The 24,009-nt window shown below is 59.3% G+C and overlaps 2 protein-coding genes across 3 annotated transcripts; one reads left to right on the top strand and one right to left on the bottom strand.

Annotated features, from left to right (window-relative positions):
* The first annotated feature begins 302 nt into the window (after positions 1-302).
* On the top strand, positions 303-19,200 carry RHBDF2 (rhomboid 5 homolog 2). Of its 2 annotated transcripts, XM_088065480.1 has the most exons (19): positions 303-387; positions 9,308-9,415; positions 10,987-11,136; positions 11,225-11,331; positions 11,628-11,820; positions 11,892-12,104; positions 12,658-12,783; positions 13,098-13,231; positions 13,471-13,683; positions 13,817-13,928; positions 14,246-14,320; positions 14,645-14,806; positions 14,964-15,064; positions 15,492-15,555; positions 15,684-15,778; positions 15,999-16,074; positions 16,358-16,458; positions 16,631-16,784; positions 17,369-19,200. In XM_088065480.1, exons 3-19 carry the CDS (start codon positions 11,011-11,013, stop codon positions 17,786-17,788), a joined length of 2,472 nt encoding a protein of 823 aa, XP_087921606.1. In that variant the 5' UTR covers positions 303-387; positions 9,308-9,415; positions 10,987-11,010; the 3' UTR covers positions 17,789-19,200. The 2 variants fall into 2 exon arrangements, with proteins under 2 accessions (XP_087921606.1, XP_014111245.1); XM_014255770.2 differs by lacking the exon at positions 9,308-9,415 and having other exon boundaries at positions 331-387.
* A 417-nt stretch (positions 19,201-19,617) lies between these two features.
* Positions 19,618-21,959, bottom strand: AANAT (aralkylamine N-acetyltransferase). The gene is made up of 3 exons (XM_005526792.3): positions 21,803-21,959; positions 20,939-21,093; positions 19,618-20,591 (listed from the first exon to the last, which is right to left on the bottom strand). Exons 1-3 carry the CDS (start codon positions 21,957-21,959, stop codon positions 20,286-20,288), a joined length of 618 nt encoding a protein of 205 aa, XP_005526849.1. The 3' UTR covers positions 19,618-20,285.
* Between the last annotated feature and the right edge of the window lie 2,050 nt (positions 21,960-24,009).

Here is a 24,009-nt window from a genome sequence, read left to right as displayed (position 1 = left end):
ACTAGTTCTAATAGTAACAGGTCCTAATAGTGTCCAGTCCTAATAGTGACCGTTCTTATAGTGGCTGGTCCCGATAGCGCCCGGTCCTGCCTGGGTGCCGGCTCGCAGCTCCCGGTGCCGCGGGGCGGAGAGCCGGGCCGGCCGCGGGGGCTCATCCCCCCCGGGAGATTCCCCATGGATGGGGCCGGTGTCGGACGGGAGGACCCCGGGAGGAGACCCCGGGAGGAGATCCCGGGAGGAGACCCCGCCCCGGGACACGCCCCGGCCCCGCCCCGGCCCGGCCCCGCCCCCAGCCCCGCCCGGCCCAGGTGGAGGCGGCGGCGGCTGCCGCGGGACCGGCACCGGCACCGGGAGTGGCAGCGGGGGCAGGACCGGCACCGGGCCGAGGTGAGCGGGGCCGAGCAGGGGAGCAGAGCGGGGCGGGGTGTCCCGGTGCCCCCGCGCCGCTCCGTGACCGCCCGGTTTGTTGCTGCTTTGTGAGCGCCGCGTCCCGCCAGCTTCCTCCTCCGCCCCGCGCCTCCCGCCCGGCCCGGCCCGGCCCGGCCCGGCCCCGCGGGGCTGCCCCTGCCCACCCCGGACCCTTCGCGGATCCCCCTGCCCGGGGCCGTGCCCTGCGCGGCGCCTCCAGGGCGGGCACCCGGACGGATGGTGGGGGCCGGGCTCTTCCTCCTCCTCCTCCTCCTCCCCCTCCCCTCCATCACAGGGGGAAGTGGGTGCGTGTCCCGGCGGGGTGACCCGGCCGGAGAGAAAACCCTGCCCGGCCGAGGCAGGGAGGAAAGCTCTAACCTACTTTCTGGCGCCGGTGGCCCGATAACCAGGCGGGCGGGTGGTTTTTGTTTGTGTTTGCTGATTTTCCCCCTCCCCAGGTGAGTGGGGCTCCCTTCAGGAGCGGCAGCAGGCGAGGGCAGCTGGGCGGGGGCCGGGTCCCTGACCCCGAGCATCCTCCTGCCCTTCCTCCCGCCAGGGCTTTGTTGTTGTAGCTGGTTTGAGGTAAGGGCTCTGGGACGCTCACACGTGCTGCCTGGAGTGGCGAGTGCTGCCACCAGCCCTTCGCAGGCGAACAAAACCCTTACAGAGCAGGGCTCGGGTCATCCTCCGTCCGTGTGTACATCACGCCGGGAGCAGAGGGATGCTGTGTGTGGATATTTTAGTCAGATTTTTTGCTGTTGGTCCTCCAGGTTTGGGACGGAGGGGTGAGGCTGAGCTCTACCCCCATCCTGCCCTGCCTTGCTGCCAGGCCAGCAGGACTGGGCAGACACTGTCCTTCCAGGCTCCCTACAGCCAGGTTGTGGTGCCCACGGTGACCTGAGACCCTGCAGTTCTCACTCAGCCCCCCCAGACCCACGTTCTGCAGGGGAAAGGGGACCTGAGAGGCTGCATTGTCACCACTGGGTCCCTGTGGCAAAGAGGAAGTGTCTGCCTTCTTCCCCAGCCTGGCGTCATCCTTCTCGCCACGAGGAGCCAGGACATTCTCCTGCTCGCACGTTCCCAGTCCCTGGATGGCTGCTCCTGGGGATTTCCAGGGTGAACTCATCATACTGCTGCTGTCCTGGGCACACAGCCTCACAACCCAGCCGGGGAACTGGGCAGTGCAGCCCACCACAGTGCCATGGCTATCCTGAGCAAGGGAATGCTGCCCACTCAGCTCATTCCATTGTGCCCTCTGAAGCAGCATCCTTTGGCTCCTGCCTTTTTCCCAACTGGAGAATAACCAGCTTGAAATTGCCCTACCTCCAAAATGATCTGGAGGGTTCAAGTGCAGCTAAGCCTTCGAGAAACCAGAGCTGCCTCTGCCTGTGCTGCCCTGCTCAGCTCTGGCTTCACATGTGGCTCCCTGGGCTCCCAGCTGCTGCGCTCTGCCCTTCCCAGCTCCTTTGCAGTTAATGGGGTGATCAGCACCTTTTGTTCATGTGGAGGTGGCTTCTGCCAGCCCTGCTCTGGTGTGCTGTGAAGGAGGTGACTACCTACCACTTCCCCGTCTTGGGGGCTCTCTGGCACCGCTGCAGCTGCGCTGGGACACCTGGAGCTGCTGCAAGCCCCGGAGTGAGAAAGGGCAAACCACAGAGTGGGGCTTGACACCACAGCACAGAGCCCTGATGTGAATTCTGCGAGATGGGGCCGAGCCCGGTGCTGGCTGTGAGATGCACGTGTGGGTGCTCGCTGTGTGAGAGCGGCGCTGCAGGAACAATAGATGTCTGTGGATGCTGGGAGAGCAGCTCGGAGCTGGGGATGCAGAGCACGGGGGCGTGAGTCCGGTGGGGAAGGGACTGCCTGGATCCCCTCGGGGGGAATGCACTCACTGGGATGCACTGGGGAGTGTTTGGGCTGGGATGAAGGACGAGCACGTGGCTGTCCTGGGTCGGTGTTTTGTTTTTGGATGCGGCTCGTGTTTAGCTCTTACAGTGAAGCTGAGGGATTCCCCCAAATACATCCTTAAGGAATGTTCTTCTTAAGCTGAAAACAGCCCTTGGGACAAGCCAGGAATCAGAACAGAGCTCGTTACCAAAGAAAGCAGGAGACAGGTGATGGAGAACCAGCTGGTGGGGGAGTTGCAGAGCTGCCCAGACCAACATGGGGCTTGTGAGGCATTTCCACATTTCCCATGGGCACTGGGAGTCCTGCAGGGACCTGACCCAGAGGAACAAGTGCAGGCTTGGTGCTGTCAGGGGCTCAGCACTGAAGGAGTCAATTACTGAAAGCCGAAAATTAATTACTTAAATCTATATGAACCCACAAGTGATGGGATCATGAACTCTCCTCCTCTTGAGCAGCTTTTTACCTAATGACTTTTGGTTTCCGCTGTCCTGCCGGTGAGATGTCTGATAACACAGTGAGCTCTCAGTGGGGGTGGGCGCAATCCCTTTTAATTACAGAGATCCAGGAGCTGTGGTCCTTTGGGAGCGTGCAGTGCTTTGAATTATGGTCATTTCCTGGCGTCTGAGTCGGCCTGGAGAGCTCTGTGTGTGCTGGTAGGTATGGAGGAAACCCTTGGCACTGGTACCCCCTTTTTCCACTTAATCCCTGTTATTTAGAAAAAAAAAACAAAAAAAAGGCAGCTGTTTGCTGGTTGCTTTCTTAATGAGGCATTTAAGGTGGAGAATGGACCCAGGGAGGGGCCCAGACCAACCCTGCCTCTGCTTGCCCACCACACGGGACCCCTGTGTCAGTGTCCCCCTCGTCCTTGGGGACAAGCACTGTGGGGTGCTGGTCACATTAGCTGACACAGGACAGGGGTGACCCCAAAATAACTGCTCTGGGAGGGCAGGGGAGCAAATATTTACAGGGTTTGCATGTGAGGGTTTCCTCCTCCACCCTTGTCCTCCAGGAACTTAAAACTGGGAGAGTTGTGTGGGCTTCAATAGAGAAGGAACCAGCTCCCTGCCTGTGGGGCAGCAGCGGGGTGAGGAGGCAGGGAGTGCCTCAGTTTCCCCAGTTATGAAATGCCACAAAGGTGTCAGAAAGCATGGGGGTGTCCAGTGGAACCGCAGCTTGTCACCTCAGGGACAGCTTGTGCAGCCCCAAGAGCAGGGTTGATGCTGTGGCTGTGCCTTGGGAAGTGCAGGTATAAACAAACCCACTCAATGCTGTGTGCCAGAGGCTGCGGTGGGACATGGGACAGGAGGGAGCAGGACAATGCTCAGGGATACTCCCTGGCCTTTTCCCAGGCTGTTGACACTGGATGGGAGGAAGAAACCCAGCAGTGTGGAGGGCACATGGTCATGGCTGCATGTCCAGCCCTGTGAGGAGCCATTCAGGGTCACTCAGTGGATGCTCCTGCCTTACAGCCATCCCACAGGACCATCCCTCCCGTCTGCAGATGCCTTTTCCAGCTGCTGCAGCTCCCAGGGCAGTGGAGCTCTCCTTCGAGCAGCCTCTGTTGGTTTGTGGTTTATTGATTCCTTGCTTAAAAGTAATATTTCCTGATGTAATTCTTCTGGTCTGACAGACCCACTTGGGGCAGAAGAAGTGTGGCTGGTGTCCTCCAAGATGCCCAGTGTGCCTGTGCCCCTTCCCATGGGGCTGGATTTACTCCCTATGTGTCATGCTGCACACTGGGGGTCTGATGTAGATATTCCTGTAATTTTCCAGCCTGCAGGAACGCCAGGGAGGGCTGGGAGTGACCTCCTGTTCTGTGTGAGCCCAAAGGCTGCACCCTATGTCTGTGGGGAGATGGGGAATCTCCAGCCCTCAGTGCTGGAGTGTCCTGGCCAGCCTCAGCTCCCCCATGGGATGGGCAGGGACGTGTCACCAGGGCTGTGCTGCTGTCATACGGCTTTCCCAAGGGTGATCCCATAACCAGTCACCCCTTGTACCTGGTGACTTAACCCAGTCCAAGCTCTCCTGGGCAGGACATGGAGGTGGCTCCTTAAAAAGCAGCATCTGCAGCCCCTGGCTGAGCTGTGTGGCTTCCCTGTGGGTGCAGCATCCCAGGGGTGGGATAACAGGCAGGAGGATGAAGATGGTTGAGGAGACCCCATCTCCAGCTCTTGGCAGCTGAGAGGCTGCAAAGTGCCTGCCTGGCACAGGTCCATGGAGATGCTGTGGTGGGAAGAGCATCACATTCCATAGGCAGCAGTGAGTGTAGGATTCCCTGTGCTGGGTTTGCTCCGTGCTGGATGGGGATGAGCTGTTCCCAGTCGGGCTTTCCTCTGCAGGGTGCAGGTCTGGGCGCTTCAGGCCTCCTGCAATCGGGAGGGGAAGGAAGGAAGGCGAGGAGTGGCCCACCCACGCTCAGCTGCTGCTGGTCAGGAGGAGGGAGGAGCAGCTTCCCCCAGTTGTCCTGGGAGCACTGAGACTTCATGGGGTGTCTGGGGGACAGCCTCCAGCCCCCTGCCAGCAGAGGTGTCACCATCCACAGCCCAAAGGGACACCACAAGGTCCTTTTCCCCTCTCCTCAGGGAGCTGCTGGCCCTGGAATGGGAAAGGAGGTGGCTGCTGGTGTCCACCCAGGGCTCCCCCTTGCACAGGGGTTGTCAGGGCGAGCAGCACTTGGTACAAGCCTTGGAATGGCTGTGTTGAGATAAGGAGTCTGTTCCCAGAGATAGGCAGCTGCAGCCAAGGGGGCTGGTTCTGCTGCCAGCCCAGGGCTCGGCTCGTCCCTGGGATGAGCCAAATTCCTGCACAGGGCTGAGCACCACCTCCCACTGCTGCATCCTACACAGCATGGGGATGGTAAGAGCTCAGGGCAAGGGAACCCTCTGTAAATATGGGGCTTTTCTGCCAGCCCTGTGCTGCTCTGTGCCTCAGTGTGCTCTGAAACGGGCAGCAGGGGACTGGGGAAGTCTGCAAGCCCAGCCAGACCCCTGGCACCAAGAGCTGCTGGAAGAATGAGTGTTCATTAGAAGAACCAGAGGGAGGAGTGTCCCCTCCAGCCCCACTGACCTTTCATACAAAGAATTTTGCTTCGGGGAGGGAAGTGGGAGTGAACTCAGTAATGACCTGCAGCATGGGATGGCAGGCACAGGGCCTGCAGGCAGGCTGTCCCCTTCCCTTGGGGAAATACCAACCTGGGACCCCTCAGCCCCTTCCAGAAGGTGCAGCCAGGGCTGAAACACTTGCACCATCATGTCTGTGCCCTCTGTGTTTAAGCCAAGCTAATAAGGAATTGGAGTAGATTTGAGTAAGTAATCAGTTCTTAGGTAAAACCGAGTTAAATCAATCCTGGTAGGCTGGGGAAAAACGAAAATGAGCTTTCCTTGTGTGTGCTGTGGCCCTGCCCGTGACCCCTCTGCACATTCACCCGCGGAGCTGCTGCGCTTCCCTCGCTCCCGGAGGAGACTTTGGCCCTTTGCTCTCCCCGAAGCCATTGGGGTGTCTCAAAGTCTCAGCCTGCATGTGCCTCCCTTGGCTTGAGCTGCAGCCTGAGGAAAGGAGCAGCGTGCTGAGGGTCCCCTCCAGCAGCACCCACCAGGCCGGTGTGCCTTGGCAGGAAGCAGGGTGGGTTTGCTCGGTGCTGCTTGCTTGGGGATGTTGTGCTCTGGGGGTGCACAGACCCCAGGGAAGTGGGGAGATGTGGGGTGGGTGGCCAGTGGCACAGAGGGACCCTGGCCCACACCCACCCCAGCAGGCTGGGAAGCCTTTGGGTGTCAGCTGGGCTGGGCTGGGTGGGGGTTGTTCTGCTGCTAAAAATTAACGAGAGTGGGAAATGGGCTGTGGCTGGGATGTGGGAAATCCTCCACACGGCTTTTTCTACCCGCTCCCAGGCACTGCAGGCAGGTCTCTCCCTCTCCATGCCTAGGGATGGCATCAGCCAGGGCTGCTGGGGAGCCCAGGGCTGAGTTCCTGGTCCCCTGCCCTGGCTGTGGTGTGCAGTGGTGCGAGTGGCCCCGCTCCCCGTGTCCCTCCCCGGGGCAGGGCTCGCTTTATCAGCAGGTCCAGCACAGCTCCCCAGCCGCTTTCCTTCCTCCTGGGGCGTGCCGTGTTCCCAGCTCGCCTGCTGCCATTGCCCAATGCCCTTCCCAACGGAGGAAAATGGGCGAGGATGTTTTACTGGTGGTGTGGGTGAGGTGTGTGCTGGCTGCCTGCACGCCCTGGGCATCAGACAGGATCTCATCACTCATCCATGCCCCATCTTCCTACCCCAGCGTCAGAGAGATGCAGATTTAAGCTTCTGTGGGTGTCTGTGCTGACCGTGTGGCTCAGTGATAAGGGAGAGGGCAGCTAACCATTCCCCCTGAAGCACAGAGGGCCTCTCTCAATACTCAGAACGAAACCCTGCTTCTCACAGTTTTGCCATCCATTTCCGTTGTGACAGGGATGGGACACGTGGGGGGAAAAAATGGATTGTTTCTCTCTTTTTTTCTCCAGTAATACGTTTTTATTTCTAGAGCTGTTTGTGTTTTGGCTCCGTTTCTCCATGCCTGAAACCTGAGACTGCAAAGTGGTAAAAAGCTTTTTGAAAGGGAGCAGAAGCAGAGAAGCTGCTGGGTCTCTGCTCGGGTGTGAGTCCACAGGAGCTTGATGCTCAGCGCAGTTGCACAAATTGAGTTTCCTGTCCAGAGCTCTTAATAACTGGGAGCACCTTTTAACGCGGCTCCAGCCTTGAGAGAGGTCTTTAACGTGCTTGTGAATCATTGATGGGTGGCAGCAGCATCTCTGCCTGATGGGCTCCTGGGTGCCAGCGGAGGCTGCGGGGGTGTGTGGGGCTCTGTGGCACTGCTGACCCTTTTCTCACTGCCCTGTGGAGGTGAAGAGCTGGGGCTCATCGTGCTCAGGGTGATGGGTATGATGGGTGCTCATGGGGGTCCCACTCCCTGCCCCACAGCCTTGGGTGGCTCAGAGCTGCTTTCTCTGTTTTTCCAGTAATGTCCCTTCCCCAGCTCAGGGAGAGAGATCCCAATCCTTCCCCAAGCATCCATTAACCTGCTGCATCCAACCAGGCCTGCTCTGCAGGGCTGTCTCTGCTGTCTTGTGCTATGGCTGATGATCCCTTTGTATTGCTTGGACCATCAGTGACACTTTTTATGGATCACATAATTTTTCCCATCACTTTCTTCCTTGGATGTGCTTCCTCTGGTCAGTGCTTGTTGTGATTTGCTCTGGGGCTGGGAACCAGCCCTGGTCACCTTCCTTCCTTCGTTGTGTTTTTTGATTGAAGGCCCAAACCTCATCCCAGTTGCTCCCCAGTGGCCTCAGCACATCTGCCCTCCTGGGAACGGGTGGAGCCTTCACCCCCCTGCTGCTGTGGGAGCACAGGCTGTGTCCCTCACTGCTGGCTGTCAGGCTTTGGTGACCTTCAGCCAAAAGCTTTGGGAGGGGACATGGTGACAGTGGGGGATCTCAGCAACAAGTCCTCCCTCCATGCCCTGCCTGTTTATCGCTCTCTGTGGGTCAATGGCAACAGCCCCAGTGCGTGGAGATCTTTTCCAGCCTGAAGTGGCAACGTGCTGCCCCCAGGACCCTACTTCCAGCCCAAAACACAGCTCCTACCAAGCTGAGGACATGCCTGTGGCTGTCACCCCCTGCTGCTGTGACCTGCCCTTTCCCTGCAGCAGGGCATGTGCTCAGCCGTCCCCCCATGTCAGCTCCGTGTGTCGCCTTTCACTTCCTTTTTCTGTCCCCAGGACAAAGCCACCATGTCCACCCTGAGTGTCCAAGGGCTGGGCTGAGGCTCCCTGGGGACGTGCAGCTGAGCTGTGCGCTGTGATGGGGTGGCTGCTAGGGCTGCCGGGCGGGGAGCCACGCTCCTGCTGTCAGAGCCCTCCGTGCCAGGGCTGGGGGTGACAGGGACCTGGGAGAGCAGGGGATCTCGAGGGCCAGGCTTGTGGCTGTCTCTGGGTGGAGGCACCGTCTGGCCCTTTCCCACGCTGAGCACGCCAGCTCCAGGCACGTGGTGAGTGGGAAAACACCTTCCAGCACCTTCTGCTGGGGATTTCTCTGCCTAGCACGGGATAAGGCTCCTGGTGGCTCAGGATCTGTGCTCAGGGGTTGGCTGCTGTCTCCAGCCTGTGTGGCAAGGGAACCTTGAGCTCTTGGGGCCGCTGCCCTCCTCCCCCTCCCGCTCAATGCCAAATGTGCCGATGCACAGAGCCGTGACAAGCGCTCCGGCCGCGTGACCGTGACTGGACAGCAGGTGCCAGCCGGGCTGTGCCAGCTCCCCTGGGACTGAGGCACCTCGGGGGAGCCCAGTCCAGCCCTCCACCCCTGCATGGGGAGCTGCTGGGAAGTGAGAGCAGGATTTTAAACACGCTGCAAACCTGCTTTGCTGGGAAGCACGGAGATCTGTGCAGCCTGTGGTGGGAGCAGTTGGAGAAGGGATTTTGGGATAGGGGTGTAAGAGCTGGCTCCAATTTCTGTGCTTCAGGCTGTGCTGGTTCTCACCACTCAGAGCCATTCCCCAGAGCTGCAGAAGGATGAGGGGGGCACAGGGATTGCTTTGATCCCAGCGTGTTCCCATTCCCAGCTGCCATCTCGGGCTTGTTGCTGGCTGCCCTGAGAGGAAAACAAACAGAGTCTCCAGCTCACCAGTGGGACGGAAAGTTTTGCTTGTTGGGGCTGGCAGTCTCCCAGTTTAGCAGCTATGAAATACCCAGTGAGGCACTCATGTTCCAAGCTTGCTCTTCCTGGGTGTCTTGCTTCCCAAGAGATTTGCCTGGCAGCAGCGGGGGAAAACTCCCTGCCATGGGGCATTGCTGTAAATGGGGGCTTTTCCTCCTCCTGCTGTCCTGTGCCAGCGGCTGATCCTGTCCCTGGTGTCCAGCCACCTGCAGCCCTGTCCCCAAGGTCTAGGGAGCACCGAGCTTAGCTCTCCCTCTGCCAGGATGCTCCTGCAGCCCTTGTCCGCTTTCCCACGTGCCTCTCCCCACAGGAGGAATTGGGCCGTGTCCCGAGGCTCCCGTGCGTGAAGGACAGAGGCAGAGGAAGGCTGCTGTGGGTGTTTGCCATCACTGTGCAGGATCCCAGTCACTCTTATGAGGTGAGGAGATGCTTCTGGGGACCAGCACTGGCTGAACCCCCAGGGGAAATTTGGGAGTTGATTGCTCCCAGCTTTGGTGCTGGAGAGGGAGCCCAGCACCCATTTTAAAGTAGGAGCAGAAGGCTATCACATGGCCCTGGTGCTGATGGAGGACAGCAATTCCAGCTAGTGCTGCCAGCTCCAGGCTTTCCCATCCCTGGGGAGCTGGTTCTGGACTCCTGCATCCCCACAAAGCTGATTCCTTGGGCACCCCATGCTCCTTAAGCCAGGCTTTGCTTATGGTGTGGTCTAAGGGGAGGATTGTGTTCAGGACTCCAAGTGCTAAAGGAGCTGCAAAAGTGTCCCTGTCCCTGACTCTTGCTTTGGGAATGGGCTGCCAGTGGGATCCTGTTGCAGAGGGGGCTGGTGGGATCTCCGTCACTCATCTGGTTGCTCAAGTGATGTTACCTAAGGAGAGCAGAGCTGTCAGAGTCTGGTCATTGGGATCTTGGGCAGGGAGAGGAACCAGGCCTGTGGATCAAGCTGGCGTTTTGCAGCCAGTGGCACTGCAAACATGGCAGGTGACGCCATTCCCGTGGCCACGGCTGTCCTGGGGGAAAAGAGACGCTTGTGAGACCTGTGTGAGTCCCCTGGGGACTGGCACATGGTCAAGGAGGATGGGGAGAAGTCAGAGAGGGCTGTGCCTCCCTTCTGATTGCCCTCGTAGTCTCTAATAGGATCTGGGACTTGTTCTCTTGCACTCGGATGGAATTACTTTTCCTGCAAAGCCCTGTCTGGTAGAGCTGGCTTCAGGGACCCCTGGGAGGGGATTTCTCAAGGAATTAACCACATCTTGGCTGTTAAGCTTCCCTCTCCTTGCACATGGTGCCAGGGGGGATTGAGTCTCCCAGCCTGATGTGTGCATGCACGTGACAGAGGGGAATGTCCCACATCTCCCCTTTATGGGGCACCCCAACACACGGCAGGTCCACGTGGGAGCTGTGGGGATGTGGATCAGGTGTTTTCAGGCCTTGTGCATCCCCTCCTTTCCCAGCCTGCCCAGGTAAGAGGAGCTCCTTGCAGACATCCCCTGCAATCTCCCCTTGGCTCCCTTGCCAAACTGGGAGGGCTGGTGTTCCCATGTGCTGCAGCTGTGGGCCACAGGTCTGGCCAGGGCTTGCTGGGGTCCCCCATATTTCCGAGGCACATGGTCAGGCTCATCCTGGCGGGGTGTGAAAGCTGGGTGTCCCACAGGGATGTGGTGGGGATGCTCTGACCTGGGCACTGTTGCCATCCCTGCCCTACTGCCAGCAGGTGAAGGGGTGGTGTTGGTGACCCCTCCAGGGGACTGGAGTGAGTGGTTGATATAAACCTTCCTGTCCACCCAAACTCAGGGATGGAACGTGGGTTTTGGGGATGCAGCAGCTGGGCTCATGATGGCAAGGTCTCACCAGCCACAGGGACACAGGGGGCTCAGTCTGGTGATGTCCCACCGGGGCGGCCACATCTCCTACTGGGACCCAGCCTTTCCTCACACACAAGCTCCTGGGGGAATAGTTCTCCCCTGTGGCTGACTCCCTGCACTCTGCTAGCCTGCCGACCACCAGCAGCCCAAGATGTCAGCCGGGGACAAGAACGGGGGCAGCCGCTCCAGCAGCAGCCGCCTGCAGAGCAAGAAACCCCCCAACCTGTCCATTGTCATCCCCCCGCGGGAGGCAGAGGAGGACGGTGCCCACAAGGAGGTGAGTGGTGGAGCTGCGTCCGTCCCACGCTGGGCTCGGGGGGCTGCTGGGTGCCATCCTGTCCCCAATGCCCTGCTCTGCCTTCCAGCCCTCCAAGGTGCCCGTCTACCGCAAGAGCAAGAGCCTGCAGGAGCCTCGCCTGGAGCGCCGGCCCGGCTTCCGCCGGCAGACGTCCCTGTCCCAGAGCATCCGCAAGTGAGGGCGGGGCGGGCGCCAGTCGTGGCTGGGTCACTCAGAGGGGACCGTGTCAGGACATTTTGGACACAGACAGAGGACTCAGGGTGGGGTTGGAGAGTTGTGTCTCAGAAGGGAGCGCAAGAATCACTTTCTTCCACTTCCCTTTGACCCATAGCTGAGTCAAAACTGCCCAGCTGCAGCCTAGGCTGAGACACCCCAACCCCAAGCACCTGCCAGAGGGGACACCTGGGTGGGATGGTGGTACCTGGTGTGGGGGAGCAGCTGTGTGACAGGTGTGCCCACCGTGTGTGCAGGGGCACAGCGCAGTGGTTCGGCGTCAGCAGCGACTGGGAGGGGAAGCGGCAGCAGTGGCAGCGCAAGAGCCTGCAGCACTGCAGCATGAGGTACGGCAAGCTGAAGCCCGCCTATCGCGACATGGAGCTGCCCAGCCAGGAGGTGCCCTCCTTCCAGGCCACTGAGTCGCCCAAACCCGCCAAGATGCCCAAGGTAGAGCTCGGGGTGAGGGGTCCCACTCCCAGCCTTGCTTTCCCGGCACTGACACCTCTTCCCTCCCCCAGATCGTGGACCCGCTGGCCAGGGGCCGTCCCTTCCGCCATCCCGATGAGACTGACCGTCCCCACACGCCCCACCACGTCCTGCCCCCGCTCACCCCCGGCGTTGTCTCCTTGGCATCCTTCAACAGCATCCGCTCGGGCTACGGCCGCCTGCCGCGCAGGAAGAGGGAGTCTGTCGCCCACATGAGCTTCAAGGCGGCCGCAGCCCTTCTCCGAGTGAGTTTTGGGAGTGTGAGGGGGATCATCTTCCTAAGCTGGGTTTCAGTTCTGTCCTTCATCCATCATCTTTGTCTCTTGGCTTTTTGCTTTGCATGGAGACTGCTGTCCCTCCAGGGCAGGATTGAGGGGCGAGATTGGTTTGTTTAACCTGAGTTCTACTTCAAAGTAGAAGTTTTGGTAAAAATTGGACAATCTGAAAAAAACACCAATTTTCTTGGTTCCATTGCTGAGGGGCAAGGAAACCTCTTCAGCAATTTTATTGCTTCCAAGGAGCCCTGGGCAAACCTTGGGGATAGGTTTGTGGGTATGAGACCAGATGAATTCAGAGGTCACTTATCAAGCTGACTCACGTGGCCATGGTCCAGTGCAGATTCTGAGAAGCTAAAGGCAGCATCTTCTGCCAGTTCCTCTCCATGAGAGTGGCTGTGGTGGCTGATTGGGATTTAATCCCTGCCACTTGGCTTTGGAGAGGGAAGATCTGATAAACCCTCAGTGCTGCAAAAACTGAGGGCTTCTGGTTGCTTACCTTCATTTGCTTGCGCTGCCAAAGGGACGCTCTGTCCTGGAGCCGCTGGCTCCCAAGCGAAGGAGCAAGAGGAGCTTCCTGTACCCCAGCTTCATGGACGAGGACATGGTGGATGCTGCTGATACCCTGGACTCGTCGTTCTTCAGTAAGGCAAGCGACGTTCCATGCTGGCTGCTGGAGCTGGGGCATGTCCCAGTGCCCTGCACTGGGTGTGGAGCAGGGCTCTCACAAGGAGCCCTGTGCTGGCACTCCACCCAGTAGTGACAGAGGTATCGGTGGCTGCTGTGCCCCAGCCTTGGTGACAGGGAATGATGTTGCCATGGGGGCACATTTCACACCCTGTGATGGGCCATCAGTGGGATGTTGTTGGGGATCACCCACCCCCCTTGGCCAGTGCAATGCTCTGTCAGGGGGTTTCTGACCCATCACACGTACCCAAGGACACGTATCCACCCCCTTTCCAGATGGACATGCACGATGAGACGTACTCCATGCCCGATGACGTCTTTGAGTCACCTCCTCTATCTGCCACGTACTTACGCATGCACCAGGTGGGGGAGGATGCCAGGGTGTCCCCCGAGGTGGAGCAGCCCACCCCGTGAGTACCAACCCTCAGCAGGTGTTGTCCCCAAGGCTGCCCAGGTGCCCTGCTGCAGGCAGGACAATGTCCCCAGCCATCCCTGCCATGGGCACCAGGCACTTCCATGATGATCCTGGGGGAACGGAGCCAGGAGGAGCTCAGAGCCTCATCTCAGGGCATCCTCGGGGCTCTGGCCATGGGGTGTTTGTCAGCTGGTCCTTTTTGGCAGGTGTGATGGGTTTCTCCTCTCTCCACAGGCGGGAGGGTGTCCGGCTCGCCTCAGCGCCAGGCAGCGCGGGCCCGGCTCCGCGGCGGGGCAGGCGCATCGCCTCCAAAGTGAAGCACTTCGCCTTCGACCGCAAGAAACGCTACTACGGGCTGGGGGTGGTGGGCAAGTGGCTGAACAGGACGTACCGGCGCAGCCTGAGCAGCATCGTGCAGTCCCAGCTGGAGATCACCGACAGCCACCGGTGAGGGACACCGACCACGCCGGCACAGATGTGTGTCCCCCTCAATGCTTGGGGATCAGCATCTGGGGGACTGCGGTGTCCCTTTGCCCAGCTGTCTTTGAACAAATCCAATTTTGGGTCCTGTCCCCTCCAGGCCGTATTTCACATACTGGATCACCTTTGTCCACATTCTCATCACTCTGCTGGTCATCGGCACCTACGGCATTGCTCCCATTGGCTTCACCCAACACGTGACGACAGAGTTAGTAAGTTTAAGAGCCGTCTTTTGGGGGAGACTGTAACCACCACGGTGTCTCTGTGAGGACTGGGAGCACCTTGTGGCACTCCAGCATTTGAGAGGCTCTGTGAAAGAGCCAGGGCGAGGGAAGGAGTAGCACCGTGTTGCAGCAGAATATGTGCCGGGAGCAGAGCTGTTCCTCTCTCCTGCCTTGCTGGTGGGACCCAGCAGCCCTTCCCCTCGGATGTAGGAGCTGCTCAGCCCCTTTTGAGTGGAGGGAGACAGGGGCACACCCCCTCAGCACTCACCCCTTCAGTGGGAGCTGACCCTGGCCTCTCTTGGCAGGTGCTGAGGAACAAAGGTGTCTACGAGAGCGTCAAGTACATCCAGCAGGAAAACTTCTGGATCGGGCCCAGCTCGGTATGGACCCAGCCAGACCCTTGGCCCCTGGTCTCACACTCTGCTTCCCCTGCCCTGAGCTGAGGGGGTTCTCTGAGGTGCTCCTCTCCTCAGGGGGGCAGAGTTTAACCTCCTCACTCCAGCCTGCTGCCCTGGGCCCCTGGGCCCCCATCCCACTGGGACGTGTGGCATCCCAGTGGGATGGTCTTGCCTTCCCTCCACTGGGATGACAGAGACCATTTTCTACTGCCTGTGGAGACCCCCTGCCCCTGCTAAACTCTCCCTGGGGGTGGCTGGAGCAAGAGGAGGTGCACAGACAAAGCATCCCCTTTACTTTATCCCCAGATCGACCTGATCCACCTGGGAGCCAAGTTCTCCCCCTGCATCCGGAAGGACCGGCAGGTGGAGCGGCTCATCCAGCGCGAGCGGGACCGGGAGCGTGGCTCCGGCTGCTGCGTCCAGAACGACAACTCGGGCTGCATCCAGACCCTGCCACAGGACTGCTCGGTGTGTGCCCCTGCCATGGGCACATGGAAGGGCTGGGGATCCCTGGGGAAAAGCAGGGGAAACCATCTCAACCCTGCAGTGCACCAGGGCAGGATAGACGTGGGGTCAGAGCCGTGCATTCCCTGCTGCATCCTCAGTCTCTCCATGCTTCCTGCAGGAGACACTGGCAACATTCATCAAGTGGCCGGGCAGCAACGCGCCAGCCATGGGCTCGGGAGAGAAGCGAACCTCGGGGGCTGTGTGTCACCAGGACCCCAGGTAGAAGTAGCAGCTGCGTGGAGGTGGCCAGGTCACCTGGCTGTGTGTGGGACATGGCAGAAGGGGCTGCCTATCCAGCTTGGATGCCTTGAATCCTCTTGTCTGAGGATATGGAAGGCTTTTTCACACCATAGGAGAGTGATAAAGAAGAGGGAAATGGGGGAAACTGAGGTGGGGCCTGTCCTAAACACAGGCAGCAGCAGATGATGCTGTTGTGCTTGTCCCTGTCCTGCTGGGATGGGAACATCTGTGGGCATCAGTGGGGTTGTCCAGCAGCTCAGAGTTCCCCTACAGAAGGAGCTGCTGTGGGGTGTTGTGGGCAGGATCAAGGCAGGTCCCAGAGCAGTCTGTGCCTGAAGGGGTTACTGCTCTGCAGGGGGGGATGTGTTTGGGGGACACAGCCGACTCACCTCCCTCCTCCTGCCAGGACATGTGAGGAGCCAGCATCCAACCCACCCCATGTGTGGCCAGACGACATCACCAAGTGGCCGGTAAGAGCCTGGTGCCACCATCAGCTGGTGGCTCCATGGTGGCGGTGGCAATGAGCCCAGCAGGGGGCTGCAGGGACAGCCTGGAGCCCTGGAACTCTGACCAGTGCTCCTTTCCCTCCTGCTTCTAGATCTGCACCTACGAGACCAAAACCAACCACACGGGCTTTGCCCACCTGGACTGCGAGATCAAGGGCAGGCCCTGCTGCATCGGCACCAAGGGCAGGTGGGTCGCGGCAAAGGGGACACCTGGCTTGGCTCCCCGCTCTGCACTCCTGCCTCGTGTTGTCCCATCAGTGCCCAGAGCTGTGCCTGGGGGCAGAGGGAGGTTACAGAACCTTGAGGAGTGGGAAGCACAGTAGCAGCAGGCTGGGAGCAGAGGGGGATGCTCAGGGGTGTCCTGAGTGTGCCCTGCCCCCAGCGAGCCCCCTCCTGCCCCCTGCCAGCTGCGAGATCACTACGCGGGAGTACTGCGACTTCATGCACGGCTACTTCCACGAGGAGGCAACGCTCTGCTCGCAGGTGAGCAGGGCCAGGGAGGCATGGCAGGGTACAACCCCAGCAGCCATGCTGATGCCAAAAGGCTTTGAAGTATCCTACCAGGAATGGGATGTGGTTGGGATGGGCGTGAGCAGGGGTGATGCAAGGTGCAGAGGCTTTCCCAGCTATTGGCTGGGCTCCTGCTGCTGTGCCCACCTTGCTGGTGTGGTGCCCCACACCATCCAGAATCCCCTCACAGCTGCCACATGGCATCATTGGCAACCCATCCCTGTGACCCATCCTTTGCTCACCTGTGCCTTTGCAGGTGCACTGCCTGGACGAGGTCTGTGGGCTCCTGCCCTTCCTGAACCCGGAGGTCCCTGACCAGTTCTACCGCCTGTGGCTGTCCCTGTTCCTGCATGCCGGGTGAGCCAGAGCCCCCCGTAGCCCAGGGATGGGGTGGGAGAGAAGAGGGAAGGGCACCCCCAGACTATGGTGACAGGTGCCTTCCGTGGGGGTGTTCTGTGAGTTGTCTCATGCCCTGGGGCACTGGGTGGGAGGGCTGGGCAGGGATCTCTAACCCAGGGCCTCTCCCCAGCATCATCCACTGCCTGGTGTCGGTGACGTTCCAGATGACGGTGCTGCGGGATCTGGAGAAGCTGGCAGGCTGGCATCGCATCTCCATCATCTTCATCCTCAGCGGCATTACGGGCAACCTGGCCAGTGCCATCTTCCTACCCTACAGGGCAGAGGTGAGGGTTTGGGGGCTCTGTCCCAAATCCTGTCAGCTCCCAGGGAACCAGAGGAAACCCCTCTCCATCCCCATCCCGGGCAGAGATTTGGGGAAGGGGCTGGAGCACAGATTCTCACCCCCTGGCAGGGTTTGCTGTGGGAGATGGGGAGGTGTCCCTGTCCCACGTGTGGTGTTGGCACATGCCGTGTGTGTCACATGTCACCACGTGTCCGTGAGCGTGCAGGGTCCCTGGGCAGGCAGATGGCTAATCTGCTGCCAGCCAAACCCTGTCAGGCTTTAAATGAGATCATGCCAAGGGCCCTAATCCCCCCACAGGTGTGCCAGGATGGGGCTGTGATCTGGGAGGGGGTGATGCTGTCTGGCTGCTGAGTCACAGAAAGTATCAGCTCTGCCAAAACAGCACCACCCTGCTTCCCTCCTCATCCCCCTGTGCCAGGGTCCCACCCCTGAGCCCCATGCAGAATCCTGCACAGGGATGCAGGAGCCAAATGCACTTTGCTAGGGGAGGAGAGGATCCCTGGGGGACGTGAGGTGTGTCTGGGGTGACACAGTGTCCAGCCCTGACTTCCCCCATCCCTGCAGGTGGGCCCTGCCGGGTCCCAGTTCGGCTTGCTGGCCTGCCTCTTCGTGGAGCTCTTCCAAAGCTGGCAAGTGCTGGAGAAACCCTGGAAAGCCTTCCTCAACCTCTTTGGCATCGTTCTCTTCCTCTTCATCTGCGGCCTCTTGCCCTGGATCGACAACATCGCTCACCTCTTCGGCTTCCTGAGCGGCCTCCTGCTGTCCTTCGCCTTCCTGCCCTACATCACCTTCGGCACGGTGGACAAGTACCGCAAGCGGGCCATGATCATCGTGTCCCTGCTGGTCTTCGTGGGGCTCTTTGGCTCGCTGGTGGTGTGGCTGTACGTGTACCCCATCAACTGGCGCTGGGTGGAGTACCTCACCTGCCTGCCCTTCACCAGCAAGTTCTGCGAGAAGTACGAGCTGGAGCAGGTCCTGCACTGACCCTGCCGGCAGGGACGGGGCTGGGATGGGCGATTGTTTTCCATGGGGTGGGTCCTTCCCTGCCCGTGGCTGCTCCAGGATGGGGCAGATCCTGGGCATGGCTCCATCCTCAGGGATGGTGGGTTTGGGGTACCCCTTGCTCAACGCTGGGGATGCAGGGCTGAGCCAGCCCTGCCCTGAACCCTTCTGGGGCTCCTTCCTGATGCTGGAAAGCCATAACTGCTTTGGGGACTGACTCTGGCTGCTGCCTGTGTGGGGAAAGGGCTGAGAGAAGTGGGATTTTGGTGTATCCATGGCCAGGCTGGACTCCCAGTCCTCGGGTGAAGCTGCTGAAGTCTCCAGCCTGTGCCCCTGCCTGCCTGGGGCCCCATCCCACCTCAGTGCTCTGCAGCACTGCAGCTCATACTGTGAACAAAACCCCCTTTTTGCAGGGGCACTTTTTTTTATCCACAGCTCTTTAGGTCCAGGGTTTCTCCGTTTTGGGCTCCCTGTCGTGGCTCCAAGATGTTCAGAGCTGAGCTTCAAATATATTTTTCAGTCCTGTTCTCTCTGAGGCCCCCAAGGAGGCTTGTGCCTTCCTACATGACTCCTCACTGGATGGAGAGGCAGGACTTAGGACATGGGGCTTGTCTTTCCCTTATTTCAGTGAAATTCTCTTTTGGGAAGGGGAGGAGTGGCAAGGACCACATTTGTAGTGCCATGGTGCGAGGCAGACATGGAGAAGAACCCCTTGGGGAGCTCGTGTGGCTGCTTCTGGAGCTCACAGACCTCTCAGGAAGCTGTTGGTGCTCCCACCTTCTACCTTGAGTCCCTGCTGTTTCCCTTTTCCCTTTGTCAAAGCATGGAGATGCTGGTAGCCCTCCCTTCCTCCAGTGGTGCTGGTCAGATGGGGAAGTGCAGGATGGGGCAGTCACCTTCCCTCTTCCCTGCCCGAGGCTGCACATTCCCACCTGCCCCCAGCCCTGCTCTGCTCTCCCCAGCATCTCCTCCTCCTTCCCACCAGCCATGGTACAAAGGCAGGTCCTTCCAGGGGTCTGGGTGACCCCTGTGGGCTGTCTGGACCCAGGCTGGTGCCAGGCTGTCTCTCCCCTGAGATGTGTTGCTTTGGTGCTGGAGGCCTCAGTGCTTTTAAAGCAGGGGGGCAGGTGGGAGTCCTCCAGTTCAGATGTCCTGGGATGAATATTCAAGGGCTGAGGGCCTGGCTCCCTCTCTACAACCACTTCTGAGTGAGCCCAGGAGCATCTGCATCCGTCCCTGCATCCCTCCCTCCACCCTGGGCCAGTTTTCAGCTCCACTCTGTCCCCCCAGTTGCTGCTCCAGCCAAAGACAGACACTTCACCTCATTTTGTCTCTTTTTGATACTTTTTTAAAAAGCTGAGGGTTCCCCCCCTCCTAATAAATTTCTACCTGTATTTAATGAGATGCATGAGGCCTTTTCTCCCTTCTTGGGTGTGGGGACACAGCACTTTTGGGGCGTTCTGGTTGTTTTGGTGATGGCTGGTGTGGCAGGGAGGGAGGACAAGCTGGGGCTGGTGCCCTGATGGGCCACTCAAACCCCTCCCTGGGAGGAGACAGGACTTGGAGGGTCTCAAGCAGAAGAAGCCAAACACTTGTAACCATGGAACCTCCTGCTCCTGCTTGAGGGGAGAGCCACCCCTGCCTTTATCCCACCCTTCACTGAATGACCTGAGCCTGGATTTTCCCCTTCTCCCTTGGGGCTGAGGTGGCCCAAGAGGTCCTGGATTGCTTCCCCTCGTACCAGGGAGGTGCCCTCCCTCTGGCCATTGTGCTGAGGTCGTGATCAAAGCAGGGCAGGAACACACGTGGGCTGTGTAGAAAATCACCACCACATCTTTATTTGCTGCTTTCCAACAACCTGAGTTGTTTGTAGAAGGCTTGTCCTGGACCAGCTGTGGGTCTGGGACAGGGAGGATCAAATGGTTTGGACTGAGTCCCTGGGGAGGCTCTGCAATGTGCAGCTGAGGGTGGCCAAGGGCAGGGGGAATGTGCTCCAAGGGGTCTGGAAGGATGTCTGAGGGCTGCTCAGGGAGGGCTTGGCCATGGTGTGCTCCACTCGTGGTGGTGGTGTTGGTTGGAGGGGTGCCAGGCTGGGGCACGTGTTTGCAGGAGCTCTGCTGGGTGTCTCAGCAAACTGCGGCGGGTGGAAGTGCCCTCAAACCAGCAGAGCCCCCAGCCATTCCCAGGGCAAAGCCTTTCCATCCCAGGGGGGCTCCTGGCCCTGCAGCCCACCCAGACCTGCCAGCACAGCCCTGGCTAAAGCAGAACCCGGGGAATCGATGCTTCCAGCAGGATCTGGCAGGAATTTCTGTGCCCAGCCCTGCAGGGATGGGACGGGGCCAGGCTGATGTGGCTGGAAGGCGGATGTGACAGAGGGAGAGCTGTATCCAGGGCCAGCCAGGGAAGATGGATCACAGTGGTGGGGATGGAGAGAGGTTGCAGCCTCTCATCCCCCCAGGCAGGCGAGAGCAGAGGGGCCTCAGCAGCCGCTGTTCCTGCGCATGAAGGCGTGTCCCCGCACGGGGTGCTGCATCTCCACGAAGGCCAGGTCCCTCACGGTCACCTCGCAGGGCCCCAGCGCCTCGAAGCCGCACTTCTGGTAGAAGGGCACGAGGAAGTGCTCGCACATGAGCAGGGCGCGGCGGGCGAAGGGCAGGCAGCGCAGGTGCTGCAGGTAACGCCACATCAGGATGGAGCCCTTGCCCTGCTGGCGGACGGTGCGGTGCACGGCCAGCACGTGGATGTGCACAGCTGAGCCCTGCGGCTTGTGCAGGGTCAGTGCTGCCTGCCAGGGGGGGGACAGGGGTTAGCAGGACCAGGGGGGTCCCATCCTGCCTCTTAGTCCCCACCCCAAAGAACCAGGGTCCTCCTGGTTCCTCCCTGTTCACCTCCTGCCATCATCCTCGGAGGGTTTATCATTTTAAAATCAATGTTGATGGGATTTACTCAGCATATTTTTTAACAGCAGCATTTAAATTAATTAATGAGAAGGTTAATTTCCACCAGAGCAGCCCTGTAGCAGTTAGTCCTGGGAGAAGATTTTGGGGTTAGCCTCAGGGCCCCAGGGAGGCTGGTCCCCAGGCTCTGGCAGTGCCTCTCCCAGTGCACAAGGTGGGAAGGACAGGGTCATACCTGGCTGAGCCTCTCCTGGTCCCAGAGGGAGCCGATGATGAATGCCACCAGCCGCCCTTCCTCAAACCAGCCGAGGGACAGCTCCGGGCACAGGCTCAGAAAGTGGCGGATCTCATCCAGGTGCAGGGGACAGTCCCCAGAAACTGATATAAAGGCTGGAGGGGGGCAGTGGTGAACACAGTGAGAGAGACAAAGCACACCCAACCCAGAAAAACTCCCAGCACTGATGTGGAGGAGGGAAAGTGGGATGTGATGAGGAGAGATGGCATGTGTCCTGCTGCCTACTAGGCCTGAAGGAGTTCTGAGGGACACAAGTGGTTCTAGGGAGCAGCTGTGCTTCTCCAGACGCAGTTCCACCGCCCAGTGACCAGCTCCTAACTCTGCTGATTCCAGAGCTATGGCATTGAATTGAACCCTCCCTCTCAGCATCTCCCTGGCTGCTCCTGTCCTTGGAGAGAAATGGGCTGGGTGGGTCTGGGTGAGGGAAACTATGGTGAAGGAAGCAGGGAAAGGTTGCCAGGGTGGCACCTCGAAGTGCCCCTGTGCAGTAGGAGGCAGTGTAGTGTCCTTCCTCCCACTTCCCCTTTCCCTATCCCATCTTTCACAGGTTGCTTTGGGAGAGCTGCTCCTCACTCACTTGGTCCTACTCAGCATCACCTCCCACCATCCCCACCCCTGGGTGAGCTGTGGTTCTCCAGCTCATTAACCACAGCTCCTCCACCTCATTAGGGAGCCCGCGGTGGCCTGGCCACAAGTCCCGGCCACCGCATCCCTCGCACGAGGGCACACGCAGGGGACCTGGCCATTAGCAGGAGCACGAGAGACTGCAAACAGATGCCAAGGGATCCCCTGGGTCCCCCTTACCTTCACGCTCGATCTCGAACACGCTGACAGCATCCTCGGGGCTGAGGCAGCGGAACTCGCTGGCGGGCAGCGTGTGCCGGCGCTGGCCCCCGGGCGAGCTGCGGGGCGACCGCAGGTGCACTGGCTTCAGGAAGGGCAACGTGCTGAGAGCCGACATCCTCCTCCTCCTCCTCCTCCTCCTCCTCCTCCTCCTCCTCCTCCTCCTCCTCCTCCTCCTGCCTGGCTTCCCACCGCTCCCTCTGTTCGGGGCAGCCTCTGCCGGCTCCCACGCCCTTTATTCCAGCCGAGCTTCTCCAGCAGCGTTAGCCAGCAGAAGTATCTGTTGTTCACGGATAGGATTAGGCTGCTTGTCCCCCTTTTCCCATGGATATGTGTGTGTACATACAGCAAATTTCACCCACAGTGATGCCATCTGCCCTCCCTTTGAGCTGGGGGCACAGGAGGCTGGCACCGGCTGTGAGCTGAGCAAGCCCCAGGGACCAGGGGGACAAAAGCAGTGTCCCAGTGGTGGGACAGAGCAGGGAGAAGAGCTGTTAGAACTGGAGCAGGCGGGAGGCTGAGCATCCTGCCCAACATTGCCCAGCCCATGACAGCACCAGGCAGTGGGATGGGAAGGAGAACCCTGGAGCAAGTCCAGCTGCTGCCCTGGGGACAGGAAGGGTGGGATGTGCCTGCAGGAAGCCAAGAACCATGAAACAAGCATCTATCTGTGTGAAAGTTCCTTATGATCCTCTGGTGTCTGTGGAACAGCCCAGCTGTGCTGGAGTAAGAGGTCAGTGCCAAACCAGAGAGGTGCCCTGACAGGGACACACGTCAGACAGCCAGAGCCACCTCCTCCAGACAGCACAAGCTGACAGGATTCACCCCCTTCTCTGACTCACTGAGCAGCTGAGTGACACAGCTTAACCTCTTTTGGCTTCTTAGGTCATGTCCACGCTCACAGGGGTGGGTCCCTGGCAGGGCTGAGCAGGTGACTGATGCTGAAAGCCTCGGGTGTCTTCCCTGGTGAGGTGCCCCAGGAGCTTTGGGTAGCAGGATCCCAACAGACACAGCCCAGGCCAGGACACTCCACCTTCAACATGGGTTCCCAGAGGAGGGTCACCAGCCCTGAAGGTCATCTGGCAGCACCCATTCTGCACAGCCCAGACAAATCCATTGACCTGGATCAGAGCCTGTAGCTTCAATCTGCCTCTGCTTTCATGTGCAACTGAAGCGAGTTATCAAACCCAGAGAGAACCACAAACTGCGTGAATAACTTCACTTAGCACACGCATCCTGCAGACAGAAATAGTGGGAATGGCTATCAGAGCCATCCATTCAACCATCCACCCAAACTCAGACCAATATGCAAGCAATTTCCAGCCAAGCCAGAGCAAAGCTGGGTCATTTTTGATTATTGTTTCAGAGGTGCCGGCTTTCCCTGCTAATTATAGGCTTGCCTCCAGCTAATAGGATTTGTGGAAACAAAAGCATTACCAGCACAAACATTGCACAGGGCACAACCAGCACAAGCTGGGAATTTTCCATCCAGAAATGCCAAGGGCTGGATGCTTGAAATGCCAGTCTTATCCAGTCTGAGGTGAGACAGGGTGGTCTTGGGATTTATTTTCAATGAATTGCTGGTTTGGTTGTGGGTGTGTATCTAAGGGATCAGATCATTAGAGAGGGTTTCCTTGGCAGGGGAATTATTTAGGTTCCCCAGTGCTCATTCCAGTCACCAAGGACTGACTGAAGTCAGGCTGGGAATGGGTGGTTCATGCTCCTGCAGGAGGGAAGTAAAACAGGGTGAGCTGGTGGGGAAAGTGGGGTGCTGGGGGAGTGGGGGGTGGGTGTAGTGTGTGTAGAGCTTATTATCAAATCTTCTGGAGCTCCTTGTCCTACTAATTGGATTAGGGACTCATCTGCATGAATAAATCCCAGAGTAGGTAAGAGGGTAAGCTCAGGGGACCTTGAAAATGCAGTGGTGGTTTGATCCTGGGGGGTGCTGAGTGCCTGGGGTGAGTTCTGGGGATGCTGCTGGATCAGGCTGGGGATGGCTGTGCAGGGATGGCAGGGCAGAGAGGGCAGTTGAATATGACCTCAGGCAGGGCTGCCACTTCAGTTGCCATGGGAATTAGGGAGCTGGATTGTGGAACCATAGAATGGTTTGGGTTGGAAAGGACTGTTAAAGGCTATGCAGTTCACACCCCTGCAGTGAGAAGGGGCAC

This window comes from Pseudopodoces humilis, chromosome 21, assembly GCF_049639895.1.
Source record: "Pseudopodoces humilis isolate 2021_Gansu_Grassland_sample_001 chromosome 21, ASM4963989v1, whole genome shotgun sequence".
Taxonomy (NCBI): domain Eukaryota; kingdom Metazoa; phylum Chordata; class Aves; order Passeriformes; family Paridae; genus Pseudopodoces; species Pseudopodoces humilis.
The sequence above is the reverse complement of the archived record's forward strand: the minus strand, read 5'-3'. Positions and strand labels throughout refer to the sequence as shown.